Source organism: Fusarium musae, chromosome 4 (genome assembly GCF_019915245.1).
Source record: "Fusarium musae strain F31 chromosome 4, whole genome shotgun sequence".
NCBI lineage: Eukaryota > Fungi > Ascomycota > Sordariomycetes > Hypocreales > Nectriaceae > Fusarium > Fusarium musae.
Genome location: NC_058390.1, coordinates 3465288 through 3479520, shown reverse-complemented (window position 1 = coordinate 3479520; position 14233 = coordinate 3465288). Strand labels below are relative to the sequence as shown.

The following is a 14233-nucleotide window of genomic DNA, read 5'->3' as shown; positions in this document are numbered from 1 at the left end:
ACACACAAATAAAGCTCATCTCATATGCCACGCCATACAATTTGCCTCTCTGAATGGCTTGCCCAAACATGCCCCGCCTTCGTGAACCCCTCAAAAACCATCCGCCTGGTCCCCTGAATCTCTCCCCCACCCGCCAAATGTAGCCCCTAACCAACCCCTCATTGGTCAGAATCCCAATTAACATTTGGACCTGGATTTTCACCGCCTTCCACGTAGCTTTCTCTGGCCCCTGTTTCCCGCGCCGCAGCTACCAAGGAGGCAAATGCATCACATTCTTTTCTAATTCAACCGTCCTTGCACTTTTTCGTTCTTCGCGGGTTTAGACTTTCTTTCACTTTCTCCTAAACCATCGAAGGAAAGATGCCTGCGACGAATTCATCTACGGTCACTTCGAGGGCAAAGGGCGATAGCCCAAGCCCAGCTCCTGCGGCAGTCGAAGGTGCTGATAAGAGCCACGATTTCTTCTGGACATACACTGAGGAACCTCATCGAACTCGCCGTCTCGCTATTATCAAGGCTCACCCCGAGGTTCGTGCTCTGCTGATTGGCCCCGCTGTGTCATGAAATGTCGCTAACCTAGCCTCCATCTACAGATCACCAAGCTTTGCGGTCCTGAGCCTCTCACGAAATGGGTCGTCCTCGGTGTTGTCTCTCTTCAGGTCTTCCTCGCATGGATGCTCCAGTCGACTCCTTTCTTCTCATGGAAGTTCTGGGCTGTCGCCTACGTCTTTGGAGCCACTGCCAACCAGAACCTTTTCCTCGCCATCCACGAAATCTCCCATAACCTGGCTTTCCGAAGCGCCCGTCTCAACCGTCTGATCGCCATCTTTGCCAACCTTCCCATCGGTATCCCTTATAGCGCTTCGTTCCGAGTATGTGACCTAGATCGCGTTTCGATATCTGAAACGATGCTAACACTCTACAGCCATACCACCTTACCCACCACAAGTCCCTCGGCGTCGATGGCCTTGATACCGATCTTCCCACTGCCTTCGAGGCCTTCGTTCTGGATTCGATTCTTGGAAAGGCCTTCTTCTGCACTTTCCAGATCTTCTTCTACGCCTTGCGACCCATGGCCGTCTACCGCGTTCCTTTGACTGGAGTCCACGCCCTCAACATCGCTGTCCAGGTCGCCTTTGATCTCGTTCTCCTAAAGTACGCCTCTGTCAACTCTCTCCTCTACCTGCTGCTCTCCTCCTTTTTGGCCGGGAGCCTTCACCCCCTGGCCGGCCACTTCATCGCCGAGCACTACGTTTACGAGACCGTTGCTCCCTCCGCTCGCGACCCGGAGAACAAGATCCCTGTTCCCGAGACCTTCTCTTACTACGGACCCCTCAACTGGTTTACCTACAACGTTGGACTTCACAACGAGCACCATGACTTCCCCGCTGTGCCCTGGACTCGTCTTCACAAGGTGCGCGAAATTGCTCACGAATTCTATGATGACTTGCCCCGCCACGAGAGTTGGTGCTATGCCATCTGGCGTTTCATCTTCGATGAGAACGTTGGCATGAGTTGCCGTGTCAAGCGTAAGCAGGGTGGACGCCTTGTCGGTGGTGGTGCTGTTGCCGACTGGAAGCAGTCCGAGATCGAGTCGATTTAGAAGCAACGCGAAAGTACATATAATTCGTTGTAATGCAGCTGTTTTTATTCATATTGTGATACGGGGTAAAGCATATCAAGGCCATGATCAACTCGAAAACTGGCCGCTTTTGGTAGATTTTTGTCTGAGCTAGGCAACATAGATTCAGGCAAATAGACCATAGGACACAGATATTGCATGGCGTTAGGGTATGGACAAATACAATGTTTTGAGCGATCACAAAACTCAGAGACCGACTCTGTGACGTAACGAGCTATCACCATTTGGTTTATGTGCAACGACTCTAGACGTTCAGTCCGTGATAAGTAAACGCTCGAGCGGCTAAGCTTACAGATGGCCGGAAAACACGAAAGATGAAAAGGAGAGTCGATGAGAGATACAAGTTAGAACTCCGAATTTATCAGTTAACGCAAACAGAATAATACGACACAAGAAAATACGAGAGCCGCGAGAGGCTCAAGGTAAGAGTGTACAGTCAAAGCTCCCGCCTCGGAAGCCACATCCTCCTCCCATCGCTTTTAAACTCCCCAACGAAGCTTTCGTCCCCAGCTGCAATGCGTTCAAAGCCCTGCTGACCGAAACCACGTTGGCCCAGAGACTTGGTCCACTGTTCCCAAGGTACCCTTCCCAGTGGGTTTCGATTCGTACTGAGCTGCGAATCCTGCAGTGTTACGCCGATCGTATGATATGCTTCCTGATCCTATGCTTTAGCCTCGCTGTACGTTGAAGATTTATGCATCCGGGGATCCTAAGTCTCCGGCTGAGTTCTCATGAGCGTCGTCAAGCCTGTCTATTAGTTTCGTTTGTCGAAAAGACCCAAGGGCTGTCACTTTCTCCTTAATTCTAGAAGAAGAAGTAGGCAAGCAAGAAGCTGACCAAGCAAAGAATGGCCGCCATTTGCACAGGAACACCTTCGACGGTTTGGGTGACAGCTTGGGCGGTCTGGGCGAGAGGTCGTTTGTCATCATCGCTGGAGGCGGACTTGACATTGCGCTGTCGAAGACCGCTATCCTTGAGAGCTACAAGCTGCTGTTCGGCCTGGGCAAGCTTAGCCTTAAGCTCCTCATAGGTCAGCTCTGCAGTCTCCTTGATGGCCGTTGTAGCTTGAGTGATAGTGCTCTTGACTTCGGAGTCCTCGTAGGTAGACTTGGGTTTCTCATCCTCATAGGTGGATTCTTTGGGCGATTGGTAGGGAGGGGGTGCTGCCGAGGATGAGGGCGACTCGTCTCGAATTCCAGGTGAAGAAAATGTACGCGAAACGTCGGGAGTGTCGTTGATCTAGATTATGCCATTAGTTATCAACCTCTAGATCCGAGTCGGCGAAACATACACCGTTGGCAATAGCTTGCTTGTTAGGCGTGGAGATAGGCCGGTTAGGAGCTTGGTCGGCCTCACCAGCCGCGAGCCAGTTGACTCGAATCTTGCGCTCGACAAGGTGGGCTTTATCGGTCGTTTCAAGCTGGCGATTGAGTCAGTTTAAAGTCCAGATTTCGGGATCGATTGGCTACGTACGACATTGGCAACGCTGGCAAACTCCTTATCGGCGGTAATCGGGGCGGACTGGACAAGGAACTTGTCACGGCACTTAGCGTCAGGAGCGGGATCCTGCTTCATAGCCTGGAGAAGGACTAGGTAATCGTTAACGGCTGCCGGCATGCGCTTTTAGGAGCAGACTCACCAGAGACATCGAAGCTCTGGCCGGCCTCGATGCGGCCTGCATTTGGTCGAACACAGTATCTAGTGAGGAGACGTCAGGTATGCGATCGGAATGGCTTGGTTTGAGGGGCAAGCATACTGTTTGGGAGCAGTGGTCTTGACCTGTTCTTTTTATCAGTAAATCCGTCGCATGAGAATCGCAGATCTACTGACCTTGAAAGCCACGGGGGTAGGGTTGGGGTTCTTTAGAGTCAAGGTCTGGGAGACCTCGGTGGTGAAGGGGCCTAGCAATCATGTCAATCCTCGGAGATCCGTCATCATCCATCGCAGATCACGCACGTCTAAAGGACAGCTCAAACGGCTCGATACCGACCGACATTTTGGCTTGTTATCGTGGTAGCGGTAATAAAATGCTGAGGTTGTTATGGTTTGTGGTATCGCGCGATGGTTCCTCGGCGGTAACCAAGTGGAAACGTGGCAACGGGAGGTAGAGTACAGTATGAAATGTCGTTCGTTGATTAGCAAAGGGGGGGAGTTTGATTAAAGGTAGGTTAAAAGTATAGCAACACGAGGCTGCACCGAGTCGATAAGATTTGAGGAAGTTGGTCGCGTGGGAGAAGGAAGAAATTGGTGACGAAATGAAAGATTAGTAGCAGTGGAGTGTGGTGAGTTGAGTTGATTAAGGTATGTATAGGTACCTGGAAGGGGAATGGAAGGCAGGTTGACGTTGGTTTGTGTCTTGGGGATCTCCTACGACGTAATTGCTTCTGCTATGGCGCACTATTCCCAGTTGAGCCGGCTCAACTTCAGGTGGTTGCTACAGGGCGCACGAGCCATCAGGGGGCTTAAACTCCGCTATCAGTCACTATTGGGCCTCGTCTGCTCGCCATTGATTTCATGGACATCGGTTCCATTGATGAACCGTCGAAGCCACCACATAAGGTAGGTACCTTGTTCTTATTCAAACGTCATCTTTTTCCTTTTTCCTTTTACCTTTTCTGTTTGCTCCGTTGTCCTGCAGTTGTCCACCATCTTTCCAAGTCTCCGTTTGCTGTCCACAAAAAAGGGTCTAGCTAGCTGGTCCACGATATGCAGGTCCTTGTATTGGTAAGCACCTGAATGGTTAAGCGTCTCAAATCAGGGAAGTGAGGGTATCATGGCACATGGTTTTAGAACAGATGCGGAGGGCCGAGGCAAACTCGAGGTAACGCAAGGTAAGGTAGCGTCAGAGCTTGGCAGATTCGTTAGCGCAGCCGTCATGAAGTTAGAACTCTCTATTCTTTGTTGAGCATTGACAAACAATCTCGAGCAGCTTTGATACCCACCTCCAAATTCATTGAAACATTAAAAGACAAGGGATGAACATAATGATCTCTTGTGTCGAGAGCAAGTTGCATCAATGGTTTGGGACCATCAAACGAAGATGATCTTTGCAATATCCGCCGAATGAGTTGGGAGACTGCGTCGTTATTTGTAACTCTTGAGCCAAAGAAACTCGAGACCATTTGACCCGAGGACCATAATAATTGTTCAGGAAGCGTTCCAAGTTTATTTGAATAGACTTGTCTCAGCACTCTCATCAATCGCAATCGAAGTCTCGAGTTTTCCCACATTCTTTTCTAAGCTGAAGAAGTACCCTCAAGCGCAACAGTCATGGAATAGTATCATCGACTTGTTCCTCGGAATTCGGAATTTGCTGCCCAATGTTCGCTGCATTTTCTCGATCATTTGAGACTCGACAGGCTGTGCAACTCCAGAACAAAAATTTCGTCAAAGTGGTGAAACCTACTGTGCAGTTTATTGACTCTAAATGCTGACAAGAACGTGGTCAGCTTGTGGGTGGTGGCAGTCGGTAGTTATAGGGCTTGGGCTGTGTTGCAAACATCATCAACCGTTGCTCAACTCGGGCACGGGAATGCCCTATTGATGAACTTTCGCGGCTGGCGCGATGAACGACTTGACTAAATATCACGACATGTTAACCAATCGCTCACACTCAAACCTACATACCTTAGCTTAGCAACTGCTCGAGGGAGAACAAGACGGCTAAAAATATCCTAAACATTGAATTCCGACGCTACGGATAAGTCAGACTCAGCCTACCACAGTCCTCCAAATTCAACAAAAAGGTGGATTGCTAGGCTCACAGGAACGCCATCTGCGGGTAGGACCCTCGTATTTGATCGACACGAGGCGGTGCCATGGGCGGCTACTCCATTTCTGTGCTCCTACGTTACAGTAGGAGTAGAGAATCATCCTGCGGCTGACTGAATTCTTCTGGAACAACCGCTTATGGCGCAAATGTGTGTGTGCTGCTCCTGTCTCAAAAGGTTGCAGTAGGGCTATTCGGCACTTGGCTTTGGTATTTATACGAACAGATCTCCAGAGTCAGGTGGACTGAATCCGTGGAGATCACCTCTTTATACGATATCCAGATAGATCTCCCGTATCTCTTGCAGTATAATACTCGATATTAACCCCAGTATTGTTTCAACTTATCCTTGCACAACTCTCACCACTTTCATCATGGGCTGCAACAACTCTCGCCACATCCTCGAGATGGAATCTCGACCTATCCGTCCTGTGACCATCTCCAGCCATTCAGTTGGCTCTGTCATGGCTCCCTCGTCCATTTTCCAAGACTTCCCTGAAACCTCAGAGTTGAGTCGACAGCAGATCATCGACGCCTTCCAACACATGGCCGAGTACCTGAACGAATGTGGCACATACGTGAACTGTGCTGTCGTTGGTGGTGTTGTAAACGCACTTTATCTGCGTCACAGGGAGACAACTCCCGACGTCGAGTTCCTTCTTCACGATCCTGCCTCGAAAGAGTATATCACACTCAGCAATGCTGCTAGTTTCGCCAACAAGAAGGCTCAAGGAACTCTCGGAGAGCAGTGGTTCAACAACTCGATGCAAATCTTTGTGCCTCGAAACATCCAGCTCGATATTCTTCAATGGGCCAAGGAACAGCATGAGGTCATCTTCGAGCATCGCGGTAACTACGGCGGTCTCACAGTTTACGCTGCCCCATGGGACTATGCGTTGTGCAGCAAACTCAACAGTCTCTACGACAATATCCGAGCTGATGATATGGAGGATGCAGTCGCATACCTACATCGATATCTGACTCTTACTCGCCAAGAGTCCCTCAATGGGAACCAAGTCAACGACTGGTGCAGGAAGTACCATCAAGATGTTTCGCGAGATGTGCTGAATCGCCTTGGAGAGGCGTATGCTCGAAAGCACGGTAGCTGGCCGCTTCAGTAGTGAAGCCGGCTGTAGGAGGATTAAGAATTTGGCTGGATGTTAGATATAGATGGCATGAACTTATGATGATACCCAGCTCATTAGCGAGCGCACTTAATGATAATACTTGTTTGAATCGGTAGATGCGTTTGCATATTTGAAGTTTGTGAGTCTGTGGTCTTGGGAAGCTTGTCTCTCGTACATGTTTGTGTTTGAACGAGCATAAGTTTCCCAGTTGTCGAGTATGTCGAACTGTAGGAAATAATGTCCCAAGTTTTACTATTCATCATGAGAAGAGAGAGAAATCACTACCTGTATCGGAATATCTAGGTATCAGTCATGATTATGCCCGTGCTTAACCGTAGTAATCCCGGCGACGTCACTGAGGCAGCGGCTTGAATGACGTTCTCAGGCTTTACCTAAGCTTTGGTCTCAGCATCAAAGGACAACTCAGTGCAAAGGCATATTCCACTGTGTATTCACGACTGGGATTTTTTGTCTGTCCCACCAATTCTCTGATACTCAAATAATCAAAACTCCGTCTCTTCATTCTCTCATCTTCATCTACTCAACTCATTAACAGTTGCCCCTCATCCAACCCCACTATCACCAACTGTTACCAAACAACACCGCCAACATGCCTTCTGATCTCGATACCCTGCTCGATATGGGCTTTGACAAGGAGCGCGCTGAGATTGCCGTCAAGAAGACTGGAGGCCGTAAGTTACACTTTTCGAATGACTCGTTCCAGGCTAACTTTGGTAGTCCAGGGCGCTCTTCAGTGGCTTGAGGATAACCAGGACAAGCCTATTGATGAGATCAAGGCTGCTGCCGCTGCTAAGGAAGAGGGTGATGACGATGAGGACACGGAAGCCAAGATTGCAGAGCTCGAGACTGGCACTGCCAAGTCATTGATCTGCAATGATTGTGGAAAGAGATTCAAGAACCATGATCTGGCTACCTATCACGCGACCAAGACGTATGTCAACCTGACCCTACCATCTTCTGGGGAATGTTTGGCTGACTGAGACTACAGCGAGCACACTGACTTCTCGGAGTCAACAGAGGAGATTGCACCTCTGACCGAAGACGAGAAGAAGGCCAAGCTTGAGCAACTTCGCGAGCGCCTCGCCGCCAAGAGAGCTCTTCAATCTGTCAAGGACAAGGAAGATCACAAGCGCAACGAGGTAACAAAAACATTCAGTCGTATCAATCTTCAATTCTAACCTGTCATAGCAAATTCGCCAAAAGTCAACCAAGGAGAGCCAGGAAGCAAAGGAGGAGCTGGCCCGCAAGCAAGCAGTCAAGGAAGCGGCCCAGAAGCGACAAGAGAAGCTCGAGGACCAGGAAGCCAAGAGGCGCATCAAGGCAAAGATCGAGGCCGACAAAGCTGAGCGACGCCGAAAGGCAGAGGAGGCCAAGGCAGCCCGTGAGGGTCGAGCTCCTCAAGTCGAAGCTGCCACTCCTGGTGGCGCTGCTGCTGTGGCGGCTGCGTCTAAGCCCAAGAGCAACCATAACGAAGCCCGACTCCGACTACAGACCGATGGCGGAAACATCACCAAGACCTTGCCCGCTGAGACGACATTGTTCGAGCTGGCGCAACAGCTACAGAGCGAGACGGGGAATGCTGTGTCTAGCTTCACGACTACGTTCCCTCGCAAGACCTTCGAGGGTGACATCGATTTCTCCAAAACCCTGAAGGAAGCGGGATTGGTCCCGTCATCGGTCCTGGTCGTCAAATAAATTTCTGACGGAGACATGAAAGATTGTGCATGGCGCGGCGTTGGTGGGGACATGGAAGATGAAATCTGTACCGGGAGTACTACGAAGAACAGAAAAAAGTCCTTTAGGTAGAAGTAGAGCAGACAAGAGGACGACAAGATTCGTCCTGATCACAATCACAATCGCCAGCACTCTGGCGAGATAGTCACACTTTGAAGAGACTCCAGTTGAACTCAAACCACCCATGGCGGGACTTTTTTTTTATCAGAGCCGTATGAATTGACCAATTCTCCCTCCGCGAAACTCCGTTGAGTGCGTTCCTCATAGCATCGTATGTAAGAAGCTCCTCTGTCCAGGGCGCAGGTTACAGTGCCCGCCCTCCATCCTGTATGATCGATCGATTGATAACCCCGAAGCCATGCAGTCGAAGTACAAAGAACAAGGAAACAGTCGTAGCGGCGTAACTTCTTAGTCGAAGAGACCGAAGCCCATGTCCTCGTCAGACTCCTCCTTCTCTGTAGTGGTTGTCAGCAATCCGCAGTCAGTCGTCGAGCATCGTTGGTAGACATACCCTCCTCCTTGGCCTCCTCAGGAGCAGCCTCCTCAGCGGCACCACCAGCAGCGGCGGCACCACCGGCGGCAGGGGCAGCACCGCCACCGGAGCCGACGTTCACGAGAAGGTCCTTGACATCCTTGCCCTCGAGAGCCTATTCAAATAAAATCCGTCAGAAAACCGAAGTCCTGGAGATATGGGTGGGCGCATAAAAGTCGCTGGGGTTATTCGGTTCGTACCTTGGCGAAGATGGAGGTCCAGATGGGCTCAACCTCCTCGACCTTGGCGGCCTTGATGAGGGTCTGGAGCTTGTCGGCCTGAAAAGTCGCGATGACGATGTTAGCTATCAATAACCTCAAACACGCACACACAAAAGCGTCGACGGAATCGCGGGGTTAAAACGTACGGTGATCTCAACACCGTCGTCGGCGAGGATCAGGGCCGCGTAGGACGAAGCGAGCTCGGCGTGAGACATTGTGAATGATTTTGACGTGCGGGTGGGAGATTGTAAAGTCTGCACGAAGTCGAGTCGGTTGTAGTTGAAGTCGGGATATCACCAAATGGGCTTACCACAGAAAATCTGGTCGAAATTCGGCTGGAGGGCTTCAAGACCTAAAGGAAAAGTGGAGGCAGGAGCGATTGATGTAAATTAATCCGCTCCGTGGGTGCAAAAGAGTGAGTCACGCCTTTGATTGGGTGCGAGGCAACGAACCAATGAGGTGTGTTTCCAAGAATGCAATGAATTGCGGCGCTTTTTACCCCACCTTTGGAAAACACAGACATCATAAGAGCATTGTTTGTGAAGATATGATGATAAGAGTAATTACATTTTTGATACCATAAACCGCAGAGTATGCAGACCTATGATTGCCTGACTGAATAATATAATTACCAACCTCGCTGATTTCTGATTGATTATCACTGATCAAGACCAATCCCCCATAAACTCCTTCTTCTCTTCCTCTCCCTCCCTTGCCCACCATCGCTAGGTTGTTGGGAACCTCCCCCCCCACTAGCAAGCAGCCCAGCTTAGCCGTTGTCGTCTGGCTCAATGCCGTAGCGAAGACGTAGGGCGCACCGCGCACGGTAGGTAATAGGTGAAGTGACTGCAGGACCTGATAGAGGGGTCGGTCTAGGCCTTCCTTCCAGTTGCCATGATTAAGTGACAGCATCCATACGTTCTTGGTCGAGACAAAGACGGGAAGGGCAGGCAGGTCCAGCTGAACTGAACTGAATTGAACTGAAGTGTAACCGTGATATCGTTTCTCCACGATCTGCAATCCGCTAGTCAACTTCTTCCATCATCAACTATTTCGTCTTCCATTGCATTCTCGTCTCCGCATTCTCTCTCCAGACTATCATTCTTCATCCACCGCTTAATCAATATCTTGTGGCTTGTATCGCGCCTACGTGAGTTAGTTTATCACGACCTCCCCACCAAAAGCCGACTCAACTTCCCTGGATCTTGAGCCCCGCCGCCACTCGTCGACTTTCGTCACTCGTCGGAGCCTCGGAGACCTGCGCAAAGCACAATCAACAAGCCAACACACCTCCAAGCTCAACAGTGACAAACTGCTCCTCTTTCAACCCTTTACATCACACAAATCTCTACGACACCACCATAAGAAGCTCGGAAACGGCATCTATCGACATGGAGACTCCAGCGATCCCAATGCCGCGGGACCCCCGGGAGCAAGCTATTCTCGAGAAGCTACAGCTGGTCCGCGATCGCCTACTGCTTCTGAAACAGGATCGCACAAACTACATTCGAACTCAAGATGTCATGCCATTGTTTGATGAGACCATGGATCAGGTCAAGGAGCTGGCGATTGTGCGCGCCGAAACAGGCGATAAGGAGGAGAACAGATGTATGTCGCCGTCTTTGTCGCATCCGAATCCCAGTATACTAACAAGTTTATTTCCAGTGGACAAGGTCTTGGAGAGCTGCTTCCAGCTGCTATCCCTATTCTATCTGACGATCGGGCGAAACAATGAGGCACCGGCAACATACGCTATGACTTCAACTGTCAAACGATTACTCGACCACCTCACTGAGGCTGAGCTCTACTCAGCCAAGGATCTCGGAAGCATTCAGTCCACACTTGAAGATCTGTCTAAAAGCATCAAAGATGCCGCCACTGACCCATCGCCCGACAAGCGACACCCTCCATACATGCTTGCACTACTCGAGAACCGCGTTGCGCTCTGCAACTCAACCTTGGCGCGACTTCAGAAGAGATTAGAGCGGCTGCCAGATTACTTACTGGAGGCTCATGAGAAGCTCATTTCGATCCTGCGATCTATCTCGCTGGCCAACACCAAGTCCAAGGTAAACAAGGCTGGAATGGAATGGAATGTTCCGAGATGTGCTAACGTTGCCTAGTTCTCCACATCCGAGGTCAAGAAGCTAAAGAACCAAATCTTGGAAATTGGCGAAAAGCACAATAACGGCACATTTACCGCAGAGGATGGAACCTTGGAGGAGGGAGGCGAAGTGCTAAAAGACTTGTACCTTCGCTGCGTCCGCTGGTCGGACATGGTACTTGAGAGGTGAGATGACCAACATTTTTACATGAATATACACTGACACTTCAAAGACAAGGAGAAGTAGCTGAGCAATGGCGACCAATCTACGACCAGCTCATCCAAATTCGCAACGACCTTGAGAAGCTTTCTCTTACACAAGCATGGTCGCTTCGAGAGACGGATCTGTACGATTTCCAACGGCAACTTGACAGAATTGATGAGAGCCGACAGAACGGAAACTGGGTGGACGACCGTGGGCGACCAGCCGATCTCTGGACGCAACGCACTTTGCTCTACTTGATCCGAAGGTCGTATGCGTACATCTACTCGTTTATGCTGGCATCCGAACCAGTGTCTGAAGCCCTGTTGCCTGTTTACAACCAACTGCAAACACTGAAGCGTTGCCTCGTTGAGGTCAAGAAGAATGGGGGTGTATCCTCTGTGCGGGAGCTTTACCCCTACAGCATGAAGGTATGTTGATACATCGTGACATAACCTGGATATCTCTAACATGAAACAGCTTAACTCCTTAGATAACATGAAAGTTGACGGCAAGTTTGTGGTTAATGGCGACATCCCCGAAGGACAAGGCAGTGTTACTGGACTGTTGGCCGAATGCTTTGATCTCAACTACGAACTGAGAGTTGCCGCCGAAGAAGCAGCCGAGAGTCGCTCGAATGGCGGCGAAGCTTAAACCACGTATGATTTTGGTGGCAGGCCATACCAAAGCAGCATGGATATGTCAGTGTACGATGGCGTTTACTATCACTTGAATTGGAATTGGAATTTTGTAGGTCAGATAGCTCTTCCTCGCGGTTTTTTGGTAATAGCTTTAGCTCGCTTTCATCGGGCTGGTAATGACATCGGTATGCAGGGGTTGTTGAGGGCTGGTATTGTTAGCAAAGCGGTATGGAACGAATGATCACAAAGATTCGAGGTCAGCAATCGACGGATGGACAACAGGAACATCATGGTAGCGGATCATGATAACCAGCATGAATAGTATCAGTTCACTGTTTTGAAAAGGGTCTCTATCGTGGCTCTACGGGAATGGTATTGGCCTTGTGCATTAGTTCATTCTGAAGGCGGCCTTGAAGGGGTAGATCTGGACCTGTATATCACATTAGCAAATTGTTTTCGAATGGATTCGCGCTCTGTTTACCTTGTCCATGTCCCAGACGCCTGATGTAGCATAGATGTCTTTGCTGAGTTGCTCTCTGACCTCTTCTACGGATTCAGCGATGCAAACAAGGGTACTGCCGGCAAAGTCGAGGCTGTCGACACTGTCATCTTTGGGGACACCGTTTAGAATGGCACCTAGACACAAAATTAGTCTCATTGTTATGATCCAACATCTAGGTCTGTTTGGATGAAGCATACACACCTCCCATCTTCCAGCTTCCATTCTCAACATTAGGAACCATGTTCTTGAAGTGGGTTCTTCGGCCTGTTAGGTCAAGCCACATATAGTGAGATATCAGAACAAAGCTCACCCTCGAACCTCGAGTCTCTTCTCTCGAACATTGGGCTTGTCATGGACGACAACGAGAAACTCGTACTTTCCGGGAGGGACGGTAACAGATGAGGAAGCCATTGTTCGAAATGTAGTGAAGCGAGGTGCAATTCTAGCTCTAGAGAGTGAGAATGCAAGACGAGAGTTCATGTTTTCGGGTTATGGTGATGTTGTATTTATGTATCGAACGGAGGATGAGGTGGTACTAGTATGGAGATGGGCTCCGAGTTGCGGGGTGGTGATTGCCGTGATTGGCGGGGTAAGTTTGAAGGGCGTAGGAGTTGACGATGATAGTGCGCCTTTGGGGTCAAGGAGTGGGTTATCGTGTCTTGGCTTATGATCGCAATGCTGGGGTTTGTTCTTCTCAGTACAAGTACTTGAATTGGTTAGAATAATGAACTCAATGGTTAACTGTGCTCCCAAGGGTCAGAAATACTAGCAAATGTATATGCGTGTTAGACGGCAATGCCGTCAGATCAGCATTATTGATAACCTATACATCCGACCGGGTAGTTCCACTGGGGCAACTATATATGTACAACAGGAAAGCGAGGGATACAAACGTTTCTGACTGTTACGAAAATGCTCTCTCTGTGGCTTTGTTCCTACAGTGTCGTCGTATTACAACCTACGAAGGAGAAACGAAGGGCAGTCTCATCGCCCTTCTCATCCCCAAGCCTCGATTAGCCCTCCTCTCAAAAGCAACTGATTCGGAAGAGGATTCCAAGTGAACAAATAACTAATATGATCTTGGTATGGCCTACTCGAAAATTCAACGAAGTAAAGTATCCTATAGTCTTTAGGGTAGGATCGTCACTTACAGCCACAATTTGCTCGCTTCTGGACGACGGTTCTAGGTCATTTAGCTCTCAAATTTGATGCCTACTTACTCCATGCACAAATGACTAGTTTTGAGGAACCTCACGAGTTGGAGCAGTCCTGGTACTCTGACACAGAAGTTGCCTTTGCCGGAGCATTGGGGGTTATTGGGTGGAATATAGGAGATTACGAGGCGCAGGGAACATGGCGCGAGGAGCCTCTGCCGTAAACCCGTAGTCTTCCACATGCTGCTACACAAATGAGCCGCCGATATGGTATAGGAGATATGAAATTACGTGAGAACCTTAAGTTGTTAGTCGTGATCGTCGAAACCAGTACAACTCCGCCACAACACTATCATCATCGCTTACATCTGCTCCAGGCTACGTATGATTGGCCGAAAGACGATCTCGTCGAATTCATTTCCTTATTGGGATTCGACGTCGAAATTGGCTTTCATAATGAAGAAGGGCAGTGTTGAAGAGGCAGCCAGGAATGGAGTTGCGGCAATAGTATAATAATGTAGCAACATTCGTGCTCTTGGTGGTTTTGATCGAAACAGACATCACGGCTCACCTACAACCAACAA

At 49.6% G+C, this 14233-nt stretch overlaps 7 protein-coding genes across 7 annotated transcripts; 4 read left to right on the top strand and 3 right to left on the bottom strand.

Annotated features, from left to right (window-relative positions):
• Positions 1 to 360: 360 nt before the first annotated feature.
• Positions 361 to 1603, top strand: J7337_006006 (uncharacterized protein; the record flags this gene model as incomplete). Its single annotated transcript, XM_044823675.1, has 3 exons — positions 361 to 528; positions 594 to 872; positions 926 to 1603. The coding sequence occupies 3 exons, from the start codon at positions 361 to 363 to the stop codon at positions 1601 to 1603; spliced, it is 1125 nt and encodes a 374-aa protein (XP_044682166.1).
• An 843-nt stretch (positions 1604 to 2446) lies between these two features.
• On the bottom strand, positions 2447 to 3638 carry J7337_006005 (uncharacterized protein; the record flags this gene model as incomplete). The annotated part of the gene is made up of 7 exons (XM_044823674.1): positions 2447 to 2881; positions 2934 to 3062; positions 3116 to 3231; positions 3282 to 3340; positions 3399 to 3421; positions 3473 to 3543; positions 3599 to 3638. 7 exons carry the CDS (start codon positions 3636 to 3638, stop codon positions 2447 to 2449), a joined length of 873 nt encoding a protein of 290 aa, XP_044682165.1.
• Positions 3639 to 5785: 2147 nt separating this feature from the next.
• On the top strand, positions 5786 to 6532 carry J7337_006004 (uncharacterized protein; the record flags this gene model as incomplete). The annotated part of the gene is made up of 1 exon (XM_044823673.1): positions 5786 to 6532. One exon carries the CDS (start codon positions 5786 to 5788, stop codon positions 6530 to 6532), a length of 747 nt encoding a protein of 248 aa, XP_044682164.1.
• Positions 6533 to 7148: 616 nt separating this feature from the next.
• On the top strand, positions 7149 to 8254 carry J7337_006003 (uncharacterized protein; the record flags this gene model as incomplete). The annotated part of the gene is made up of 4 exons (XM_044823672.1): positions 7149 to 7230; positions 7277 to 7490; positions 7548 to 7698; positions 7748 to 8254. The coding sequence occupies 4 exons, from the start codon at positions 7149 to 7151 to the stop codon at positions 8252 to 8254; spliced, it is 954 nt and encodes a 317-aa protein (XP_044682163.1).
• A 447-nt stretch (positions 8255 to 8701) lies between these two features.
• Positions 8702 to 9261, bottom strand: ALTA12 (60S acidic ribosomal protein P1; the record flags this gene model as incomplete). The annotated part of the gene is made up of 4 exons (XM_044823671.1): positions 8702 to 8748; positions 8805 to 8940; positions 9026 to 9103; positions 9193 to 9261. The coding sequence occupies 4 exons, from the start codon at positions 9259 to 9261 to the stop codon at positions 8702 to 8704; spliced, it is 330 nt and encodes a 109-aa protein (XP_044682162.1).
• Positions 9262 to 10437: 1176 nt separating this feature from the next.
• Positions 10438 to 12006, top strand: J7337_006001 (uncharacterized protein; the record flags this gene model as incomplete). Its single annotated transcript, XM_044823670.1, has 5 exons — positions 10438 to 10654; positions 10712 to 11115; positions 11170 to 11336; positions 11384 to 11783; positions 11833 to 12006. The coding sequence occupies 5 exons, from the start codon at positions 10438 to 10440 to the stop codon at positions 12004 to 12006; spliced, it is 1362 nt and encodes a 453-aa protein (XP_044682161.1).
• Positions 12007 to 12381: 375 nt separating this feature from the next.
• J7337_006000 (uncharacterized protein) lies at positions 12382 to 12906 on the bottom strand (the record flags this gene model as incomplete). Its single annotated transcript, XM_044823669.1, has 4 exons — positions 12382 to 12423; positions 12475 to 12629; positions 12697 to 12752; positions 12806 to 12906. 4 exons carry the CDS (start codon positions 12904 to 12906, stop codon positions 12382 to 12384), a joined length of 354 nt encoding a protein of 117 aa, XP_044682160.1.
• Between the last annotated feature and the right edge of the window lie 1327 nt (positions 12907 to 14233).